At 40.1% G+C, this 21,932-nt stretch overlaps 2 protein-coding genes and 1 non-coding gene across 6 annotated transcripts in view; all 3 read right to left on the bottom strand.

Moving 5' to 3' along the window:
- Nucleotides 1–21,932, bottom strand: part of CSTPP1 (centriolar satellite-associated tubulin polyglutamylase complex regulator 1) — a 226,131-nt gene that overhangs the window by 167,475 nt on the left and 36,724 nt on the right. For all 4 annotated transcript variants that reach the window (XR_008374140.1, XM_053560372.1, XM_053560370.1 and 1 more), the window contains exon 2: nt 12,557–12,659. Coding sequence is in view for 3 of the 4 variants with exons in the window: in XM_053560372.1 (XP_053416347.1) it covers nt 12,557–12,659 (103 nt within the window). In the remaining variant the exon portion in view is untranslated. The remainder of the gene's footprint in view (nt 1–12,556; nt 12,660–21,932) is intronic.
- LOC128565232 (60S ribosomal protein L23a-like) overlaps nt 14,796–21,932 on the bottom strand; it is a 31,239-nt gene continuing 24,102 nt past the window's right edge. Inside the window, exon 2 of the mRNA XM_053561596.1 lies at nt 14,796–15,318. Coding sequence (XP_053417571.1) covers nt 14,848–15,318 — 471 coding nt within the window. The 3' untranslated portion in view covers nt 14,796–14,847. The remainder of the gene's footprint in view (nt 15,319–21,932) is intronic.
- On the bottom strand, nt 20,397–20,535 carry LOC128566246 (small Cajal body-specific RNA 21). Its single transcript, XR_008374529.1, has one exon. It is a non-coding gene; the product is annotated as a small Cajal body-specific RNA 21 (non-coding RNA).

The following is a 21,932-nucleotide window of genomic DNA, read 5'->3' on the forward strand; positions in this document are numbered from 1 at the left end:
AGATGAAAATATTTCAAATTGTATATAAAACCAGCACATTGTATCCCACGATTGCATTAATGTACACAGCTATGATTTAATGATAAAAAAAAAAGAAAGAAAAAACCCCACTAGGTCCATGAGGGTGGTACCTTGTTTGTCTTGTTCACTGCTATATTCCCATTGCCTAGTATACACAGGCAGAGTAGGGGCTCAAAAATAAATGAACACCTCCCTATGTTCTCATATATCCTCAAAATAAACCTCCATCAATGAAGGTAATCTGTGTACTTTTTTTCTTCCAACCAAGACAGTCATCATAAAAACTTCACCAAAAATCACCATTTGAAAAAACAAAAACAAGACACTTAATCATAAGAAAGAGCCCTCCCAGGCTTACCAACCAAGACCACAGAGTATTATTCTTTTCTATATTAGTATGTGGTCAAGCTCGCTGATGCCACTGTAAAGTAACTATCAATTTAGCCTGTGAAGAATGGTTCCCAATTCTGATAGGAATTCTCAGATTGCAGCCTGTTTTCTCTCATCATTATTCTCCAATGTCCTAAAAAGCCACATTTCTCATTTTATCTTTACCACAAGAATCTGGTCACACTCTGCTGTGGTTTCTAAGTTACAGCTACTTTAACCTCATTTTCTTGGATGTCTTTCTTTAGCAGTCCTGACCCAGGTCTGACACTTAGTCTATTCTTAGAGTAGTGTCTAAATATTAATTTATTTTACCTTCCACTGGTTGAAGGACAAAATTCAGATGTAGAGGATGTATACAATATAAAAGAAAATCCTCTAGGATGTAGTATCCTTCTTTCTTGAGTGTCCAGGGAATACGAACTACAGAGGTCACAGTCTTGTAGACATACACACAGTACAGCTCAGCCATTCATGTTTTACAGTTTATCTAGATTTGCTGAAACAATCATGGACTGTTTGAAAACACCAACAAGCAGTGGTGACAGCACAGGTAGGAGGGTAAGCAGAGAAGAAAATCAACAGAGAAGTCTTCCAAAAACAATTTCAAAGAGCATTTTTATCATTGTTTAAAGGTGAATTACCCATCATCAAATGTCTGAAAATTTCAAGGTGTGAACTTGAAACTGTGAGATGGAAGTGTACAGTTAACTTATTTTATTTTATTTATTTTTGAGACAGAGTCTCACTTGTTGCCCTCGGGAGAGTACAGTGGCATCACAGCTGACAGCAACCTCACACTCTTGGGCTTAAACGATTCTCTTGCCTCAGCCTCCCAAGTAGCTGGGACTACAGGCGCCCACCACAACACCCGGCTATTTTCAGAGACAGGGTCTTGCTCTTGCTCAGGCTAGTCTCCAACCTGTGAGCTGCGCAATTCACCCACCTTGGCCTCCCAGAGTGTTATGATTATAGGCATTGGCCACTGCACCTGGCTCAGTTAACACATTTTTAAAAATTATGCTTCCTGGTATTTAGAGGCAGCTCCAATTCTATCACCAAAATGGTCAATACTAAACACTTAAATGGCAATGAACTGAGGTCACCAGTGAAGGCCAAGTGATAAACTTGGGGAGTATAGTTCATAAGAAAGAATTCAACTATTTTACAATTTATATCTAGAAGAGAACTTATAATATTATCTAGTTAGTCTTCCAGCAACATTAGGCAGTAAAGTGAGTTATAGGCAGTAGAGAACAATAGCCTTTATAATACTGCAGGGAAGGCTTAATTCCTGACTCTGTCACTTATTAGCTTGTGAAATTGAAGAAGTTATTTCAACCCTTCTGAGTTTCAATTTCCTGATCTATAAAAAAGAAATGATAATAATTACAGTACTTAACTCAAAGAACTATGGTGGCTGAGAAAAAAGATGGCTTTAATAAAAACTGCCTATTGTAATATATGATTATGTTATTATTATTAGCAAATAAGCCTTTATTAAACCCATTTCCTATATGAGGAAACTGAGGCCAAGATTTCAGAAATGTGCCCAAGGTTATAGAATACAGACATATTGAGGCTAGGCGCTCATGCCTGTAATCCTAGCACTCTGGATTGCCTGAGCTCAGGAGTTCAAGACCAGTCTGAGCCAGAGCGAGACCCTGTCTCTCAAAAAAAAAAAAAAAAAATAGCCAGGCATTGTGGTGGGCATCTGTAGTACCAGATACCAGGGAGGGTAAGGCAAGAGAATTGCTTTAAGTCCAAGAGTTTGAGGTTGCTGTGAGCTATGACACCATGGCACTCTACCGAGGGTGACAAAGTAAGACTCTGCCTCAAAAATAAATAAATAAATAAAATAAAGATTTATAGGAGCTATTATGTCTCCTGGGGTAATGTTCTTTTCACTTCATTATGAATCAATGCAAAACTGAGGCCTGAAAAAGAAGGATTTTTCACTAGATAAATCATATTCACAAAGTAAAAGCAGAAGCTTCTATCATTTAGGTCTCCTTGCTACTTACACTACTTCCCATTCTGTCATATATCCACATCGTTCAAGTCTTACAAAAACCAAAAAGTATTTGGAGCTTTGATGCTGGTTTGTTTACTTTTCATTTCTTAAACTAATGTACCTTAGGCCTACTGGGTGTCTTTGAGTTATAGAAGTGTCAGATACATGCCACTCACATACATTATGTAATTTTTAGTTTCTTGGGAACAAGAAACAGTTCACTTGGCAAGAAGATTTCTATCAGCACTGCAGAAAATATTTATTTATTTATTTTTTTTTTGAGACAGAGCCTCAAGCTGTCACCCTGGCTAGAGTTGCTTGTGGCATCACAGCTCACAGCAACCGCCAACTCCTGGGCTTAAGCCATTCTCTTGCCTCAGCCTCCCAAGTAGCTGGGACTACAGGCGCCCCTACAATGCCCAGCTATTTTTTTAGAGACAGGGTCTCGCTGGTCAGGCTGGTCTCAAACTCATGAACTCAGGCAACCCACCCGCCTCGGCCTCCCAGAGTGCTAGGATTATAGGCGTGAACCACTGTGTCCAGCCTGTAGAAAATCTTTTATTTATTTATATGTTTTTCTTTTTGCTTTTAATTTTGGCTGGCTGTCACTGATCTTAGTTTGAAATTTTTTTTAAATTTTTTGTTTCCTTTCTTCCTTTAGCAATTCTCTTGCCCTTTGCCTCCCAAGTAGCTGGGACTACAGGCGCCTGCCACAACACCCAGCTTTTTTTTTTTTTTTTTTTTTTTTTTGTAGAGATGAGGTCTCACTCTGGCTCACTCCGGCTCATGCTGGTCTCAAACCTCTGAGCTCAGGCAATCCACACACCTCGGCCTCCCACAGCGCTAGGATTATAGATGTGAGCCACCATGCCCGGCCAAAAAAATCTTAAGATTTATTTTAAACAGCATATTGATAGATAAAAGCCACCTACAATCAACAAAATTCTGAAACAGTTATAATTCTTACTTATTGGTTCACTGGAGTTTAGTGTTAGTTACCCAGACCAGTGGAGTTCACTTTTGGAGTGCTTAGACACACAGTATACAGCTTCTTAAATGGCAGAATATAGAGCTTTACCAAAAAGAATCAACAACAAAGAGAGGATAAAACAAGAAAATAGGCTTGGCACCTGTGGCACAGTGGTTACAGCACCGGCTACATACATCCAGGCTGCCGAGTTTGAACCCAACCTGGGCCAGCTAAACAACAACGACAACTCTAACCAAAAGATGGCTGGGCATTGTGGTGGGAACCTGTAGTCCCAGCTACTTGGGAGGCTGAGGCAAGAGAATTGCTTAAGCCCAAGAGTTTGAGGTTGCTGGGAGCTGTGATGCCACAGCACTCTACCAAGGGCAAGAAAGTGAGACTCTGTCTCAAAAAACAAAAACAAACAAACAAAAAAAAACCAAACAAACAAACAAGAAAATAGTCCTTATTATAATAAGATCAAGATAAGAGCCAGGCCCAATGGCTCACACTAGTAATTCTAGCACTCTGGGAGGCTGAGGTGGGTGGATAGCCTGAGATCAGGAGTTCCAGACAAACCTGAGCAAGAGTGAGACCCTGTCTCTAAAAAATAACCAGGCATTATGGTGGGACTCTGTAGTCCCAGCTACTCAGGAGACTGAGGCAAGAGAACTGCTTGAGCCCAAGAGTTTGAGGTTGCTGTGAACTATGATGCCAGTGCACTCTACCGAGGGCAACAAAGTGGAACTATCTCAAAAAAAAAAAAGAAGATCAAGATAGAAGTAGACAGTATGCAATAACTAGATTCAACAAGTATTTACCTAACACCTATTACATGTGAAACATCATGCCAAGGGCTGAGAATACAAATGATGCCTCCAAGAAACCAACCTAATAGAGAAGGGACTTAAAAAAGAGATGGAGGGGACTAAATTTTAAAACCCAGAGAGAAGTATTACCCCCAGATGAGTCATATTACATTTGGCAAGAAGTCTCAGGAGTGCTAGTACAGATAAAATAGCCTAGAAACTTATCTCTAAGCTTGTTAGTTCTATAAAAGCAAACGTGGATATTCAATCTCAGTCTTTATTCCCTGTCCACTTCATTTACTTCAGCCCACACCATGAGAACAAGTAAGATTCCCTTTTCTTTTCTTTAATTTTTTATTTTTTAAGAGACAAGGTCTTGCTTTGTCACCTGGATTAGCTACAGTGTTGTAATTTTAAAGTACTGTGACCTTAAACTCCAGGGCTCAAGCAATCCTCCCAGCTCAGCCTCCCAAGCAGCTTGGACTGCAGGCCCATGCCACCATATCTGGCTAACCTTTTTCCTTCTTCCAAAAATTTTCTGTAGAGGCTGGGTGTGGCGGCTCATGCCTATAATCCTAAGCACTCTGGGAGGCTGAGGTGGGTGGATTGCTTGAATTCATGAGTTCAAGACCAGCCTGAGCAAGAAGAGTGAGAACCCCATCTCTACCAAAAGTAGAAAACACCACAGCAAAAGAATTGTTTGAGTCCAAATTGGAGGTTGCTGTGAGCTATGACACCATAACACTCTACCGAAGGTAACAGCTTAAGACTGTCTCAAAAAAAAATTTTTTTTTCTGTAAACACAGAGGCCAGGCATTATGGCTCACACCTAGAATCCTAGCCCTCTGGCAGGCTAATGCAGGAGACTTGCTTGAAGTCTGAAGTTGAGGCCAGCCTAAACAAGAGCAAAACCCCATCTCTACTAAAAATAGAAATATTAACCCAGTGTCATGTTGCATGCCTATACACTGTAGTCCCAGATACTCAGGAGTCTGAGACAGAAGGATCACTTGAACCACCCAGAAGTTTGAAGTTGCTGTGAGTTAGGCTGATGCCATGACACTCTAGCCTGGGCAACAGAGTGAGACTCTGTCTTAAAAAAATAAAAAAATAAATATAATTCCTCTTTCTTACTGGGAAGCTGGTTAAGAGATTTACCCTTCTCTTCTTACTATGTTCCAAATAAATCAGAAAAAAACAGAAAGAGAATATAAGTAATTATATGTGATGGCATATTGGTCATTAAAAGTATGCTTTATATTTCTTTAGCACATCCTTTCATGAACATTAAGGTATTTTATTTTACTTTTTTATTTATTTATTCATTTATTTATTTATTTATTGTTGGGGATTCATTGAGGGTACAATAAGCCAGGTTACACTGATTGCAATTGTTAGGTAAAGTCCCTCTTGCAATCATGTCTTGCCCCCATAAAGTGTGACACACACCAAGGCCCCACCCACCTCCCTCCTTCCCTCTTTCTGTTTCCCCCCCATAATCATAATTGTCATTAATTGTCCTCATATCAAAATTGAGTACCTAGGATTCATGCTTCTCCATTCTTGTGATGCTTTACTAAGAATAATGTCTTCCACGTCCATCCAGGTTAATACGAAGGATGTAAAGTCTCCATTTTTTTTTTTTTTTTGTGGTTTTTGGCCGGGGCTGGGTTTGAACCCGCCACCTCCGGCATATGGGACCGGCGCCCTACTCCTTGAGCCACAGGTGCCGCCCAAGATTCTTTTTTTTTTTTTTTTTTTGTGGAAGTCTCCATTTTTTTTAATGGCTGAATAGTATTCCATGGTATACATATACCACAGCTTGTTAATCCATTCCTGGGTTGGTGGGCATTTAGGCTGTTTCCACATTTTGGCGATTGTAAATTGAGCTGCAATAAACAGTCTAGTACAAGTGTCCTTATGATAAAAGGATTTCTTTCCTTCTGGGTAGATGCCCAGTAATGGGATTGCAGGATCAAATGGGAGGTCTAGCTTGAGTGCTTTGAGGTTTCTCCATACTTCCTTCCAGAAAGGTTGTACTAGTTTGCAGTCCCACCAGCAGTGTAAAAGTGTTCCCTTCTCTCCACATCCACGCCAGCATCTGCAGTTTTGAGATTTTGTGATGTGGGCCATTCTCACTGGGGTTAGATGATATCTCAGGGTTGTTTTGATTTGCATTTCTCTAATATATAGAGATGATGAACATTTTTTCATGTGTTTGTTAGCCATTCGTCTGTCATCTTTAGAGAAAGTTCTATTCATGTCTCTTGCCCATTGATATAAGGGATTGTTGGCTTTTTTCATGTGGATTAATTTGAGTTCTCTATAGATCCTGGTTATCAAGCTTTTGTCTGACTGAAAATATGCAAATATCCTTTCCCATTGTGTAGGTTGTCTCTTTGCTTTGGTTATTGTCTCCTTAGCTGTACAGAAGCTTTTCAGTTTAATGAAGTCCCATTTGTTTATTTTTGTTGTTGTTGCAATTGCCATGGCAGTCTTCTTCATGAAGTCTTTCCCCAGGCCAATATCTTCCAGTGTTTTTCCTATGCTTTCTTGGAGGATTTTTATTGTTTCATGCCTTAAGTTTAAGTCCTTTATCCATCTTGAATCGATTTTTGTGAGTGGGGAAAGGTGTGGGTCCAGTTTCAGTCTTTTACATGTAGACATCCAGTTCTCCCAACACCATTTATTGAATAGGGAGTCTTTCCCCCAAGGTATGTTCTTGTTTGGTTTATCAAAGATTAGGTGGTTGTAAAATGTTAGTTTCATTTCTTGGTTTTCAATTCGATTCCAAGTGTCTATGTCTCTGTTTTTGTGCCAGTACCATGCTGTCTTGAGCACTATGGCTTTGTAGTACAGACTAAAATCTGGTATGCTGATGCCCCCAGCTTTATTTTTGTTACAGAGAACTGCCTTAGCTATACGGGGTTTTTTCCGGTTCCATACAAAACGTAGAATCATTTTTTCCAAATCTTGAAAGTACGATGTTGGTATTTTGATAGGAATGGCATTGAATAGGTAGATTGCTTTGGGAAGTATAGACATTTTAACAATGTTGATTCTTCCCATCCATGAGCATGGTATGTTCTTCCATTTGTTAATATCCTCTGCTATTTCCTTTCTGAGGATTTCATAGTTTTCTTTATAGAGGTCCTTCACCTCCTTGGTTAGCTATATTCCTAGGTATTTCATTTTCTTTGAGACTATGGTGAAGGGAGTTGTGTCCTTAATTAGCTTCTCATCTTGACTGTTATTGGTGTACACAAAGGCTACTGACTTGTGGACATTGATTTTATATCCTGAAACATTACTGTATTTTTTGATAACTTCTAGGAGTCTTGTGGTTGAGTCTTTGGGGTTCTCTAAGTATAAGATCATGTCATCAGCAAAGAGGGAGAGTTTGACCTCCTCTGCTCCCATTTGGATTCCCTTTATTTCCTTGTCTTGCCTAATTGTATTGGCTAGAACTTCCAGCACTACGTTGAATAGTAAAGGTGACAGAGGACAACCTTGTCTGGTTCCAGTTCTAAGAGGAAAAGCTTTCAGTTTTACTCCATTCAGTAAAATATTGGCTGTGGGTTTGTCATAGATAGCTTCAATCAGTTTTAGAAATGTGCCACCTATGCCTATACTCTTCAGTGTTCTAATTAGAAAAGGATGCTGGATTTTATCAAATGCTTTTTCTGCATCTATTGAGAGGATCATGTGATCTTTATTTTTGCCTCTGTTAATATGGTGGATAACGTTGATAAGACTTGCGTATGTTAAACCAGCCTTGCATCCCTGGGATGAAGCCTACTTGATCATGATGAATGACTTTTTTGATGATAAGCTGTAATCTATTGGCTAGGATTTTGTTGAGAATTTTTGCGTCTATGTTCATGAGTAAGATTGGTCTGAAATTCTCCTTTTTGTTTGGGTCTTTTCCTGGTTTTGGTATCAGGGTGATGTTTGCTTCATAGAATGTGTTGGGGAAGATTCCTTCTTCCTCAATTTTTTGGAATAATTTCTGCAGTACAGGAATAAGCTCTTCCTTGAAGGTTTGATAGAATTCTGGAGTGAAGTCATCTGGACCAGGGCATTTTTTGGTTGGAAGCTTTTTTATTGTTTCTTTGATCTCAGTGCTTGAAATTGGTCTGTTCAGGAGCTCTATTTCTTCCTGGCTGAGTCTAGGGAGAGGGTGTGATTCCAAATATTGATCCATTTCTTTCACATTGTCAAATTTCTGGGCATAGAGTTTCTGGTAGTATTCAGAGATGATCTCTTGTATCTCTGTGGGATCAGTTGTTATTTCCCCTTTATCATTTCTGATTGAGGTTACTAGAAATTTTACTTTTCTATTCCTCGTTAGTCTGACCAATGGTTTATCTATTTTATTTATTTTTCCAAAAAACCAACTCCTTGTTTCATTAATTTTCTGAATGATTCTTTTGTTTTCAATTTCATTGATCTCTGATTTGATTTTGGATATTTCTTTTCTTCTATTGAGTTTAGGCTTAGATTGTTCTTCTTTTTCCAATTCCATAAGATCTCTTGTGAGATTGTTGATGTGCTCTCTTTCTGTTTTTCGAATGTAGGCATCTAAAGCGATGAATTTTCCTCTCAAAACTGCTTTTGCAGTATCCTACAGGTTTTGGTAGCTTGTGTCTTCACTGTTGTTATGCTTAAGGAAGTTAATGATTTCCTGTTTTATTTCTTCCTTCACCCATCTGTTATTCAACAGAAGATTGTTTAGTTTCCATGCCTTTGGGTGGGGTCGAGCATTTTTGTTAGAGTTGAGTTCCACCTTTAGTGCCTTATGGTCTGAGAAGAGACAAGATAAAATTTCAATTCTTTTGATTCTGTTGATATTTGTTTTGTGTCCCAGGATATGATCAATTTTGGAGAATGTTCCATGGGGTGATGAGAAGAATGTATATTCTTTATCTTTGGGATGGAGTGTTCTATATGCGTCTATCAAGCACAGTTGTTCTAGGGTCTCATTTAAGTCTCTTATATCCTTGTTTAATTTCTGTTTAGAGGATCTGTCCAGCTCTGTAAGAGGAGTGTTAAGGTCCCCTGTTATTATGGTATTATCAGATATCATATTGCTCAGACTGAGTAAGGTCTGTTTCAAGAATCTGGGAGCATTTAAATTGGGTGCATAAATATTTAGAATTGAAATGTCTTCTTGTTGTATTTTTCCCTTGACCAATATAAAGTGACCATCTTTGTCTTTTTTGACTTTAGTTGCTTTAAATCCACACGTATCTGAAAATAAGATTGCAACTCCTCTTTTCTTCTGAATTCCATTTGCCTGAAAAATTGTCTTCCAACCCTTGACTCAGAGCTTTAATTTGTCTTTTGAAGCCAGGTGTGTTTCTTGCAGACAGCAAATGGATGGCTTGTGTTTTTTAATCCAGTCAACCAATCTATGTCTCTTCAGTGGGGAATTCAAGCCATTAACATTTATTGAGATAACTGATAAGTGTGGTAGTATTCTATTTGTCTTATTTGGTGAGAGTCCATTGCTTAGTTTTATCTTTTGCATCAGTGTGGAGGTTAGGTTCTGTCCTTTAATTTCTGAGTTCTTACTTTGCTGCTGATCCATTGTGGTGGTCAGTGTGCAGAACAGGTTGAAGTATTTCCTGTAGAGCTGGTCTTGTTGTGGCGAATTTCCTCAATGTTTGTATATCCGTAAATGATTTGATTTCTCCATCAATTTTGAAGCTTAGCTTAGCAGAGTACAGAATTCTGGGCTGAAAATTGTTCTGTTTAAGTAGATTAAAGGTAGATGACCATTGTCTTCTTGCTTGGAAAGTTTCATTAGAGAAGTCTGCGGTCACTCTGATGGATTTGCCCCTGTAGGTCAACTGGCGCTTACTCCTGGCAGCTTGCAGAATCTTTTCTTTTGTCTTGACTTTGGACAGGTTCATCACAATGTGTCTTGGAGAAGCTCGGTTAGAGTTGAGGCGACCTGGGGTCCGATAGCCCTCTGAAAGCAGTGTGTCAAAATCTTTGGTGATATTTGGGAAATTTTCTTTTATAATATTCTCTAGTATGGCTTCCATTCCTCTGGGGCATTCTTCTTCCCCTTCTGGAATTCCTATAACTCGTATGTTGGAACGCTTCATAAAGTCCCATAATTCTGACAGTGAACGTTCTGCTTTCTCTCTCTTCTTTTCTGCCTCTTTTACTATCTGAGTTATCTCAAAAACTTTGTCTTCTACCTCTGAAATTCTTTCTTCTGCATGGTCTAACCTGTTGCTGATACTTTCCATTGCATCTTTAAGTTCCCTGATTGACTGTTTCATTTCCTTCAGCTCTGCTATATCCTTTTTATATTCTTCATATCGTTCATCTCTTATTTGATTCTGTTTTTGGATTTCCTTTTGGTTATTTTCCACTTTATTAGCAGTTTCCTTCATTGTTTCCATCATTTCTTTCATTGTTTTCAACATGTGTATTCTAAATTCCCTTTCTGTCATTCCTAACATTTCTGTATAGGTGGAATCCTCTGCAGTAGCTACCTCATGGTCCCTTGGCGGGGTTGTTCTGGACTGGTTCTTCATGTTGCCTGGAGTTTTCTGCTGATTCTTCCTCATGGGTGATTTCTTTTATCTGTTTCCTTGCCCTAATTTTCCTTTCACTTCCTCTTGCTCTTTAAGTTCTCGTGCCTGTGGAAGTTGCGGGCGGGTTTAGATGGATTGAACACACGCGACCACTTGCCGGTTTTCCACTGTTTTAGTCCTCCTCTTGGGGTCCAGAAGTCTCTCGCTGACTCCCTGTATCCTCTCAGGGGTGATGATAGGCAGATCCCACCAGCCAGAGATGCCTGGAGTCCTATCTCCCCAGACTCACGGTGCCCAGATGCAAGGAAGCTGTTACTTGGCTGCCATCTTGCTCCGCCTAAGCCTCTGCTCTCAGTGGGGTTGATGTGCGTTCTTCGACCTTCTTTCTTGGTGCAGCTCCAATCCACCAGGTTACTTGCTAAATTTCTGTCCTTTAACTCTCCTTCTGGACGGGAGCCTCTGTGGAAAGCTGGCTTCAGTCAGCCATCTTCTCACAAGGTCCCCAGGACGCGCAACACCACCACGAGCGCCGTGACGAGAGTGCTGGAGCTCCCAGCTTTTCCACTACTTATTTATTTTTTTTTGAGACAAGAGTCTCACTTTGTCACCCTTGATAGAGTGCCGTAATGTCACAGCTCACAGCAACCTCAGACTCTTGGGCTTAAGCGATTTTCTTGCCTCAGCCTCCCAAGTAGCTGGGACTACAGGCAGCCACCACAACACGGGGCTATTTTTTGTTGTTGTTGTTGTAGTAGTCATTGTCGTTTTTAGCAGGCCCAGGCCATCAAACCCTCCAGCTTGGTGTACGTGGCTGGTGCCCTAACCACTGAGCTACGGGCGCCAAACCAGATTAAGTTTTTTTTTTTTGGCTGGGGCTGGGTTTGAACCTACCACCTCTGGCATATGGGACCAGCGCCCTATCCCTTGAGCCACAGGCGCCGCCCCAGATTAAGGTATTTTAAAGTGATTATCTCACTTCAGGTTGGCAATGCCTTAAAACAGTTCTGTTATATTAAAAAAGGTAAGAATACTTTGCAAAGAAGCATGACCCTTCAAAAATGCAAGACATCCTCCCACTAGAAATACTCTTAAATCATAAAGTGACTGACACCACATCCTAGAGAAAAACTACAGTGGAACATCATCCCAAACGATTCTGTCACAAAAACCAGGCACTAAAAACACAGGATAAATGAATACCAACTAAAGGAAATCAGAATGAATACTCTGAATAAAAGAGAAAGTTAAATTTTTTATTTTTTTGAGAAAAGACTCTCATTTTGCCGTGCAGTCATAGTTCACAGCAACCTCAAACTCTTGAGCTTAAGTAATCCTCTTGTCTCAGCCTCCCAAGTACCTGTGACTACAGGTTCCAGCCACAACACCTGGCTATCTTTAAAGACGGGGTCTCGCTCTTGCACAGGCTGGTCTCAAAACTGTGAGCTCAGGCAATCCACCTGCCTCGGCTTCCCAGAGTGCTATGATTACAGGCATGAGCTACCACACCCAGCCTAGAAAGTTAAATTTTTTAAGAAGAACCTAAAGAAACAGATCTGATAGATCAAACAAGTAGTTAAGCTATTATAATCATGCCCAGTCATGAAACATACCACTAGAAAAAACTAGCTGTACCAAAGGCACACTCCAAAACATATCTGGGCAGTCCTCAACCAACCTAGCAAAAATAAGCATTTACTGTCACTACATAATCAGCACTGTCCCACTCTATTCTTCATGGACCCTGTCTGCTTCCAAGTGCCTCCTCTGGGTTACCCTTATTATTATAGCAAAGCAGTCATGTACTTACTATTCAGTGAAGAACCTGGCAATGCCATATTGACTAATATCCTCCTTGTTCTCTAGCAGCTGGCATACTGCATCCTCCATGTATGTGAGCACATGTCGCTGAGCTGCAAAGAAAGAGCAAGAGAGAAAGAGAAAATCAGAGAGATATTAAAAAAGTTCTCCCAATCCCATTAGGAGGCCATGTAAATCAATTAAGATGTTGGCTTTGCCCTACCAAGTGGACTAGAATAAGCAAAGCAAACTTGCTGGCCCTAACTGAGCTACAGCCTCAAAAGGTAGAGTGGGAGATGATGCAGAATACAACCTATGGCCATCTGACTGGCTGGCAGGCCTGGCATCAACCCTTCATTCTTCATCTCAGTGACAAGAGTGGGCTGAAGAGCTTTAGCACTATTTAGTAGTTCTATATTAAAGTTCTTTATTTTCCATCTCCTTCCATCCTCTTTCACTTCTGCATGTCTCAGAAATTTACCCTAGACTAGACGGTTGGCAATTACATGCCTGAAGCATGAATGATCTCATTGTAAAGAAACCTCAATTATTTAATCTCAAAAAAAAGGCACTAGAAAAGCTTAAGAACCATGAAAATTTCAGCACTGATAAGTTATTAACCTTCATAAATAACAAGTCCATGAAATCTCTGTGGCTCCACTTGTTAGACATCATGTTTCTGCATTTGATGTAACCTAGAAATGTGTAAAATAATCATAAGTTTGTTATAAAAAGTATGAGTGTCAGATCTGGGTTTGAATTACAGCTCTGTTTTTGGTAGCTTCGAATTGGATAGTCACTCATCTACACCCATTTTCTTTATCAAGAGTAGAAAGCGGGCGGCGCCTGTGGCTCAGTCGGTGAGGCGCCGGCCCCATATACCGAGGGTGGCGGGTTCAAACCCGGCCCCGGCTGAACTGCAAACCAAAAAATAGCTGGGCGTTGTGGTGGGCGCCTGTAGTCCCAGCTGCTCGGGAGGCTGAGGCAGGAGAATCGCTGAAGCCCAGGAGTTGGAGGTTGCTGTGAGCTGTGTGAGGCCACGGCACTCTACCGAGGGCCATAAAGTGAGACTCTGTCTCTACAAAAAAAAAAAAAAAAAAAAAAAAAAAGAGTAGAAAGCAATATAGTTTAACTATGTTTCTCATAGTATGGTCAATCAACTCCCTGACTTACCCAGGACCCCCTGATAAAATACAGATTTACAGTCTGGCACTATCCCAGATTTAGTGACCTTAAATTTTTAACTGGAGCCCAGTGATTTTTAATAAGTAACCTTGGTGCTTCTTAGGTACTCAGAAGTTTGAGAATCACTGGTTAAGAACTTGGGGTTTGGGCCAGTGCGGTGGCTCATACCTGCAATCCTAGCACTCTGGAAGGCTGAGGCAGGTATTGTCCTGAGCTCACAGGTTCAAGACCAGCCTGAGCAAGAGAGAGACCCCATTTCTAAAAACAGCCAGGCGTTGTGGTGGGTACCTATAGTCCCTGCTACTTGGGAGGCTAAGGCAAGAGAGAATTGCTTGAGCCCGAAGAGTTTCAGGTTGCTGCAAGCTATGATGCCACGGCACTCTACCCAGGGTGACAAAGTAAGACTTTGTCTCAAAAAAAAAAAAAAGACAAAAGAACTTGGGGTTTGGACTTAACGAGACTTGAGCTCCATTCTCAGTCTTACCACTTCCTAGTTGTGTGACAATTAGCAAACTATTCTCCACGCCTATTTCCTCACTGTAAAATATGATTAATAATAGTATGTACATTATGGAGTTATAAGAATCAAATATAGTAATCAGGTAAAACACCACAGTGCCTGGCACATAGTATATACTTGATAATACATTTTCTTAAAAGCCTATTTAAATGGGTTATTGGGAATTTATTGCAATAAACAACATAGCCAAGCCTTCTTTTTTTTTTTTATTGTTGGGGATTCATTGAGGGTACAAAGAATCAGGGTACACTGATTGAATTTGTTTGTGTCCTGCCCCCACAAACCTTCTTATATAGCAGGTACTCAATAAATGCTTCTTCTCCTGAATTTTGTCTTTAGGTACAACATTAGTATTTTTTTTTTTAAAACAGACCCTTATTTTGTCACCCTCAGTTGAGTTGCTATGGTGTCACAGTTCACAGCAACCTCAAACTCCTGGGCTCAAGTGATAGTGATCCTCTTGCCTCCACCTCAAAAGTAGCTGGACTATCGGCACCCGCCACAACACCTGGCTATTTTTATTTTTTGTTTCTTTCTTTCTTTCTTTTTTTTATGGTGAAAAGTTATATATTTAGAATTGGCCAGCCGGACCTGGTTTAAATGATCCCAATTTTGTTGGCAACATCCAAAGCATCGTAATCAGGAGCCAGTCGAACACATGCCTTCTTCTCACCATCAGGCCTGATCAGGGTGTTGAGCTTGGCCACATCAATATCATAAAGCTTCTTCACAGCCTGTTTGATCTGGTGCTTGTTAGCTTTGACATCCACAATGAACACAAGTGTGTTGTTGTCTTCTATCTTCTTCATGGCATACTCAGTGGTCAGGGGAAACTTGATGATAGCATAGTGGTCAAGCTTGTTTCTCCTGGGGGCGCTCTTCCGAGGATATTTGGGCTGCCTCCGGAGTCTCAGAGTCTTTGGCCACTGGAAGGTGTGTGATGTACGGATTTTCTTTTTTTTGTGGCTGTGGATGCCTTTTAGCACTGCCTTCTTGGCCTTCAATGCCTTTGCTTTGGCTTCGGCTTTGGGAGGGGCAGGAACTTCCTTCTTCGCTTTCAGCGCTATCTTGTGAAAAGAGTATTTTTTATTTTTTTAGTAAATCTTTTTCTAAATTACACACCACCAATGTTTTCTCCAGTATTTGTGTGGTTTTATTTTATTTTATTTTATTTTATTTGCAGTTTTTGTCTAGGGCTAGGTTTGAATCCGCCACCTCTGGTATATGGGACCAGTGCCCTACTCCTTGAGCCACAGGTACTGCCCCTGGCTATTTTTAGGGACAGAGTCTTGCTCTTGCTCAGGTTGGTCTCAAACTCCTAAATTCTGGCAATCCACCTGCCTCGGCATCCCAGAGTGCTGGGATTACAGGAGTAAGCCACTAGGCCCAGCTTCTGACATTAGTATTTTGACACACTTTACCTAGAAGGTTCCAATTCAATATTCCAAGTACCATCCAAAAATTCAGAAAAAAATACTTTTTTTCTGGGGCAGGGAGAACAAAAATCCAAAAGCAATGACTATCCTGCCAAAATGCAGTTTCACAAAGTTGCTGCCAAGGTAGACATTCACTTCTCTCACAGTTTTGATTACTCTGGAAAATACAGAGGAATTACCTAAAATTTATAAAAATGAGTCCTTCAAGGGTGGCGCCTATGGCTCAGTGAGTAGGGCGCTGGCCCCATATGCCGAGGGTGGCGGGTTCAGACCCAGCCTCAGCCAAACTGCAACAGAAAAATAGCCGGGCATTGTGGCGTGCGCCTGTAGTCCCAGCTGCTCTGGAGGCTGAGGCAAGAGAATCGCGTAAGCCCAAGAGTTAGAGGTTGCTGTGAGCCGTGTGACGCCACGGCACTCTACCCGAGGGTGGTACAGTGAGACTCTCTCTACAAAAAAAAAAAAAAAAATGAGTCCTTCAAAAAACTATTCCTGAAGTCCTGCTCATTAAGTGAAGCTCATAAAACAAATAAGTTTATCTACTGATCTGAATTCAAGAAAGTCTTCATCTGACAATAGTGACCATGTGATCTACAGTTTCACCACTGTTCATACCAGCCTAATGTCCAGATGAATGACATATTTACATTCGGTGTCTTGTTCTACCTAAATAAATATTTCCCAAAGCAAACATCTACCAACCACTACAAACCTTCACCCTCCCACCCCCTGAAAAAAGATGTGAAAACCAGATTAGTACTTCATCAACTCAACCGTTCATCCAACTGGAAAACTGTTCTTTTAAGAAATGGCCAAAATTGAGTAAAGCTATGAAATAATATAGGCCACGTTCTAGCATTAACAGTTTTCAAAATACAATCATTTTTGTTAAGCATATATTGAGAGGAAAAAGTGAGCAGACTAACATTTAAATAAGCTGTACTTTCACCTCTCTATTCTCCTTCCTTTCTTCTACCAGTTTATCCTCATCTTATAAAAAGAGTCCTTCCTTAAGCTGTATGGTCTTTTATGATTTAGCTCTACCTAAGGCTAGTACAGGATTTTTTTTTTTTTCCTTTTTGATGGGAGAAATGAAAGAGCTGTACTTAGAAGCAAATCCTACTGCTTCTCCTCCTCCTTAGCTCCGGGAACTAAAAGTTAATGTGAAAGCCCTTTATGGGAGAAATGTTTTCAGAGCAGTTAGAATCAAAGTACTTTTGTGATCCTAGGGAAAAAAGAGGGAATTTTATGGAAAATATACTTTGCACTAAAAATATAAAAAAGAAAAGAAAAACATAGGACCATATATATTAAACATTTATCTGTCAATCAAATATTTAGTTTAATATTATAAATAATAACAACTGCCATTTATGAGACTTTGTGCAACTTACTAAATAACAATATGTACCAGATATAGTACTGGCTAATGGTTTTACATCATGAGTTATTTCATTCAGTCCTCACAACAATCCTATGATAGTTATTCTTATACTCCTCTTTTATAAATGAGAGAACTAAAGCTTATAAAAAATTAGGTAACTTGTTCAAGATTACACAGCTATGAAGAAGAAAAGCCAAGATTTGAACTAAGGTTTGTCTGATGCCAAAATGCTCTTAACACATTAACTCAACATTAACACTTTATAATGTTATGAAAGTAAAAATTACCTGTATTTTACAAAGAACGCAAAGGCAGAAATGTATGGTGATAGTAAAATCACCCGAAAGATGTGTTCCATTTGTTTCTATGTAAATGTGTGTGTCTGTCCTGTCTCCACCTTCATACTAGTCAGCATCTGTGTGAAGTTAGAACTTGTCCCCAGATTTCAAAGTTTCTAACAAGAACCAACCCACCCATTGCTAGCTCACAAAGTGGAAATAGACAGCCCTGACATTCTTTTTATTTGTTAGAGAATGGAAGGAGCTAAGAAGTAGGGAAAAGTTCCTCCCTGCTAAGAATTTCACACTAACCAACAGCCAAGTGCAAGCTCTCTTAATTGCAGCTCCCCTCCCCCAAGTGGTTTCCTTCACCTGCAGCTTTTATCAGTCCACTGTTCCCTCTGTGGTTAAGTATACCACCCAACCCTGGAAAATCCTTACAGTTTACCAAACTTCAATGAGACAGAAGTTCAAAGCTCTCACCTGGCAACAAAACACGGCAAGTGTTGTTTTATATTATTTTTTAAATGCAAAGGAATAAGCTATAATTTATGTGAATGATTAAAGAAAACAGCACACCTGCATCCCTGGAGGGCAAAGATATCTGGGCATCTTAGCTGCCCTCTTCGAAAAGGAAAAGCATTTAAAACTGACTGGCTTTTCCTCTTAGGTTTGCCGTGACTTCCTCAACAAGATGAGGATTAAGTTTTCTGTCATGCACCAATAAGGCTCTATTGTCCTAAAATCCACAATAATGCCCAATCGTCCACGTCTTGTTTAGATAGCATCATTGTCTGAGATAAGCACTCATATAACTTCATCATGCTGTGCTGAAGAATCTATGGGAAAATGTAAGTAAACACTATATGATTCTTACATAAAACTAGCAAGTGAAAGTAAGTGTAGATCAGAAACGTCTTTGTTCTGTTGATTCACCCCATGCTGATCTATATACCACCATCACTCTTGCTATAAAATGGGTATGATATTAAGGATTATATGCATGATAATAAACATTTGTTTGTTTGTTTAAACAGGGTCGCACTCTGTCACCTGGCTGGAGTGCAGTGGTGGAATCACAGCTTATTGCAGGACTCAAGTGATCCTCTTGCTTCAGGCCTCTCCAGTAGCTGGGACTATAGGCATGCACTACCACACCAAGGCTAAGCTACTTCTTTAGAAATCACTCAATATATACAAAAGGTAACCTGTTAATGATTAATATGACTATGCTACATACTGATTCCATAGAGTAAAAGAGAACAGCAATTTACTGTAGTGGTTAAGAATGTGGGGTTTTGATCCAGGCTGACTTGGATTTGACTTCTAGTTCTGGCACTTACTGTATGTCTTTACGTAAGTTACCTAATCTCTCTGCCCTTTTCTGTAAAATTGTGACAATAACAGTACTGACCAATGAAGCCTACAAGAAGGATTAAATGAAATAATCTATGTTATAAAGTTAGCCTGGCACATAGAAAAGTGCTCAATAAATATTAGCCCTCTAGTCATTTTAAAGATCTGTTCATCTAACCAAAAATGTTTACAGATTATCTTAAAGGATTCTTGACCTATATTAAACCCTACCCTAAAATAATATACATAATCATATACCCATTTCAGCTATAGCCTTTAAGCTTGTGGGATGCATTCATTTACTGTTAATTACTCAAGAGGCCCTAATTTATATGGGAAAGTCCAAAACTATTTCTTTTTACTCTATCCCAAGCATAAATACCACCAAAGTGTTAGCTGTTTATTTCACAATTAAACGATAAGGGGTCCTATTTGGAAATTTTTGCTTGAGGGGAATTGAATTTCCATCTCAAAATTAGTTAGACCAGGGCGGCGCTTGTGGCTCAGTGAGTAGGGCGCCGGTCCCATATGCTGAGGGTGGCGGGTTCAAACCCAGCCCTGGCCACACTACAACAAAAAAATAGCAGGGCGTTGTGGCAGGCGCCTGTAGTCCCAGCTGCTCAGGAGGCTGAGGCAAGAGAATCGGGTAAGCCCAAGAGTTAAAGGTTGCTGTGAGCCGTGTGACACCACGGCACTCTACCCGAGGGCAATACAGTGAGACTCTGTCTCTACAAAAAAAAAAAAAAAAATTAGTTAAACCATCCTTATTTTTAATTATTATTTAATACAGAGTCCCAGTACTAGAATAAATAGGTCTCACTGGAAAAATACTCATGAATTATTATATGTCATTTATATATATACACAGGACAGTGGCAGTATAAGTAAGAAGCAGAGTATATACATATACTCAACTGCAAACCTGACTTTTCCTTTCCCTTGCCAGAATCCTATGAGACATACTTTATTCTTTAAGGTCTCTTAAGATTCTAATGGTACAAATAAATGTTTATTAAGAAAAGTAAGCCTGTTAACCAACAACGTGTCGTATAAACTGTTTAGAAGTTTCAAGTTCAATTTCATTTATAAATCACTAACAATCTAGTATTTGATCTTGTGAAGTACAAATAGATAATAGCTTATAAAAAGTTAATAGACCTTTAAAATTAATTATTTACATCCTCCATCTTTACTGGTATGTCCTGGTCCGAGGATGTAGTGTGTTTGGTGAAATATTTAACACCCATACAAGACCATCTTTGATCTTAAACCACACTAGACCAATTTCCCTTAACCAAAGGGGATAGGGAAATGAAGAAAACAACCACATGTAATTCTTCTACAACCCAATGAAGGTAACGGACTTTTTCTGAAACTCAGATAGGTTAAAGAACATGTTCCACGTCCAAGTAAATGGCTGAGCTAGAATTTAAACTTAGATGTCATTCCAAAGACATGCCCTTCCATTACACCCCCACTACCTCTCAAAACCAAAACTGAAGGCAACACAAGAAAAATCCAAAAATCTAAAATGTGTCTGAACTACACTGTATTACACAGAAACTGTGGGCTATTCACTGTTACTACTCAAAAAGAAGATTAAATCAATAAATTAGACAAAGTATTGGCATGATCTTTAAATTTTTAAAAACATTTATTTCTAATTACACAAGTAGTTATTATTATTATTTTTTCAATGTGAGGTTTGGATAGCCCAGGCGAGGCCCCTTACTTGAATGCCTCTCCCACAGAAAGGATGCCTGGCCTCTCTACTCTAGGCTTGGCTGAGGGGAGGTGGAGTATGCTGAGCCCACTCCCCAGGAAACCAACCCAACACATGTAATTATTATTATTTTTTTTTTGTAGAGACAGAGTCTCACTTTACTGCCCTCGGTAGAGTGCCGTGGCGTCACATGGCTCACTGCAACCTCCAGCTCTTGGGCTTAAGCGATTCTCTTGCCTCAGCCTTCCCAGCAGCTGGGACTACAGGCGCCCGCCACAAAGCCCGGCTATTTTTTTGTTGTTGCAGTTTGGCCGGGGCTGGGTTTGAACCCACCACCCTCGGCATATGGGGATGGCGCCTTACTCACTGAGCCACAGGAGCCGCCCACATGTAATTATTATTATTATTTTTTTTTTTGTAGAGACAGAGTCTCACTTTATGGCCCTCGGTAGAGTGCTGTGGCATCACACAGCTCACAGCAACCTCCAACTAACTCCTGGGCTTAAGCGATTCTCCTGCCTCAGCCTCCCAAGTAGCTGGGACTACAGGCACCTGCCACAACGCCCGGCTATTTACATGTAATTATTTTTAAAGGTTCTAACAATACAGAAAAAGCTAAGGACCAATCTCAGCGCCTATAGATAAACCACTGTTATCAGTTTGGGGTTTATATTTTCAAAAATATAAACATATAGGGCAGCACCTGTGGCTCAAAGGAGTAGGGCACTGGCCCCATAAACCAGAGGTGGCAACTTCAAACCCAGCCCTGACCAAAAACTGCAAAAAAAAAAAATATATATATATATATAGAGAGAGAGAGAGAGAGAGAGACAGAGACATATAGTTTGTGATCTTATTTTAAGTAAATAACATATACTTTTCTGTGTCTTGTTCATTTTACTCAACAATATCCAGAGATCCTTTTTTTTTTTTTTTTCATTATTGCAGTTTGGCCGGGGCCAGGTTTGAACCCGCTACCTTCGCCGTATGGGGCTCGCGCCCTACCAGCTGAGCCACAGGCGCCGCCCTTTTTTTTTTGAGACAGAATCTCAGTATGTTGCCCTCAATAGAGTGTCGTGGTGTCACAGCTCAGAGTAACCTCTAATTCTTGGGCTTAAACGATTCTCTTGCCTCAGCCTCCCAAGTAGCTGGGACTATAGGTGCCTGCCACAACGCCTGGTATCTTTTGGTTGTAGTTGTCATTGCTGTTTGGAAGGCCCAGGCTGGATTCAAACGCGCCAGCTCTGGTGTATGTGGCTGGTGCCCTAGACGCTGAACTATAGGCGCAGAGCCCACAGATCTTTTATAAAATAATATGGAACCAACTTACCCTTTTGATATTTGCCAATGGTAAATGCTCCCCTATGGATAAGTATTTAGGTTGTTTCCATGTTTTTGCTACAAAGAGCTAGGTTGTTTTGAACATCTTTGTACATGTTTCCCTGTGGATATGTGCAGGAATTTTTCTAAGATGGATGTCTCAAAATGTAATTGACATTTCATAGCA

The sequence above is a fragment of the Nycticebus coucang genome, chromosome 14, assembly GCF_027406575.1.
Source record: "Nycticebus coucang isolate mNycCou1 chromosome 14, mNycCou1.pri, whole genome shotgun sequence".
Taxonomy (NCBI): Eukaryota; Metazoa; Chordata; class Mammalia; order Primates; family Lorisidae; genus Nycticebus; species Nycticebus coucang.